The 309-nt window shown below is 39.5% G+C and overlaps 1 protein-coding gene across 2 annotated transcripts in view; it reads left to right on the top strand.

The window, feature by feature from the left end:
• LOC119592528 (U3 small nucleolar ribonucleoprotein protein IMP3-like) overlaps positions 1–309 on the top strand; it is a 22,589-nt gene that overhangs the window by 17,342 nt on the left and 4,938 nt on the right. For both annotated transcript variants that reach the window (XM_037941387.1, XM_037941386.1), the window contains exon 2: positions 88–195. In XM_037941387.1, the coding sequence (XP_037797315.1) occupies positions 88–195 (108 nt within the window). The remainder of the gene's footprint in view (positions 1–87; positions 196–309) is intronic.

A 309-nucleotide genomic window follows, 5' to 3' on the forward strand; every position in this document is an offset into this window, starting at 1 on the left:
TGTCCTGCAAACTGATGATTTATTTACACAATAATGTGTATATACTTTATCTTGAGTTGCTTATTGTTCTTTATATTTAAATTTCAGGTACAACAAAATGTCCCGTGAGATCCGTGAATTAGCCAACAAGATCAAGGACTTGGACCCAAAAGACCCCTACAGAGTGGAGGCCAGTGGCAAATTGATGGAGAAATTGTGAGTAAATTGTGGAAATGTGCATAAGGAAACACAGAAGTTTTGGTCAAAATAGGTATGCACTTGTGGAGCAGAGTGGACAGAGCATGTCCCCAGTGCTGATGAGTTTACCTC

The sequence above is a fragment of the Penaeus monodon genome, chromosome 30, assembly GCF_015228065.2.
Source record: "Penaeus monodon isolate SGIC_2016 chromosome 30, NSTDA_Pmon_1, whole genome shotgun sequence".
Taxonomy (NCBI): domain Eukaryota; kingdom Metazoa; phylum Arthropoda; class Malacostraca; order Decapoda; family Penaeidae; genus Penaeus; species Penaeus monodon.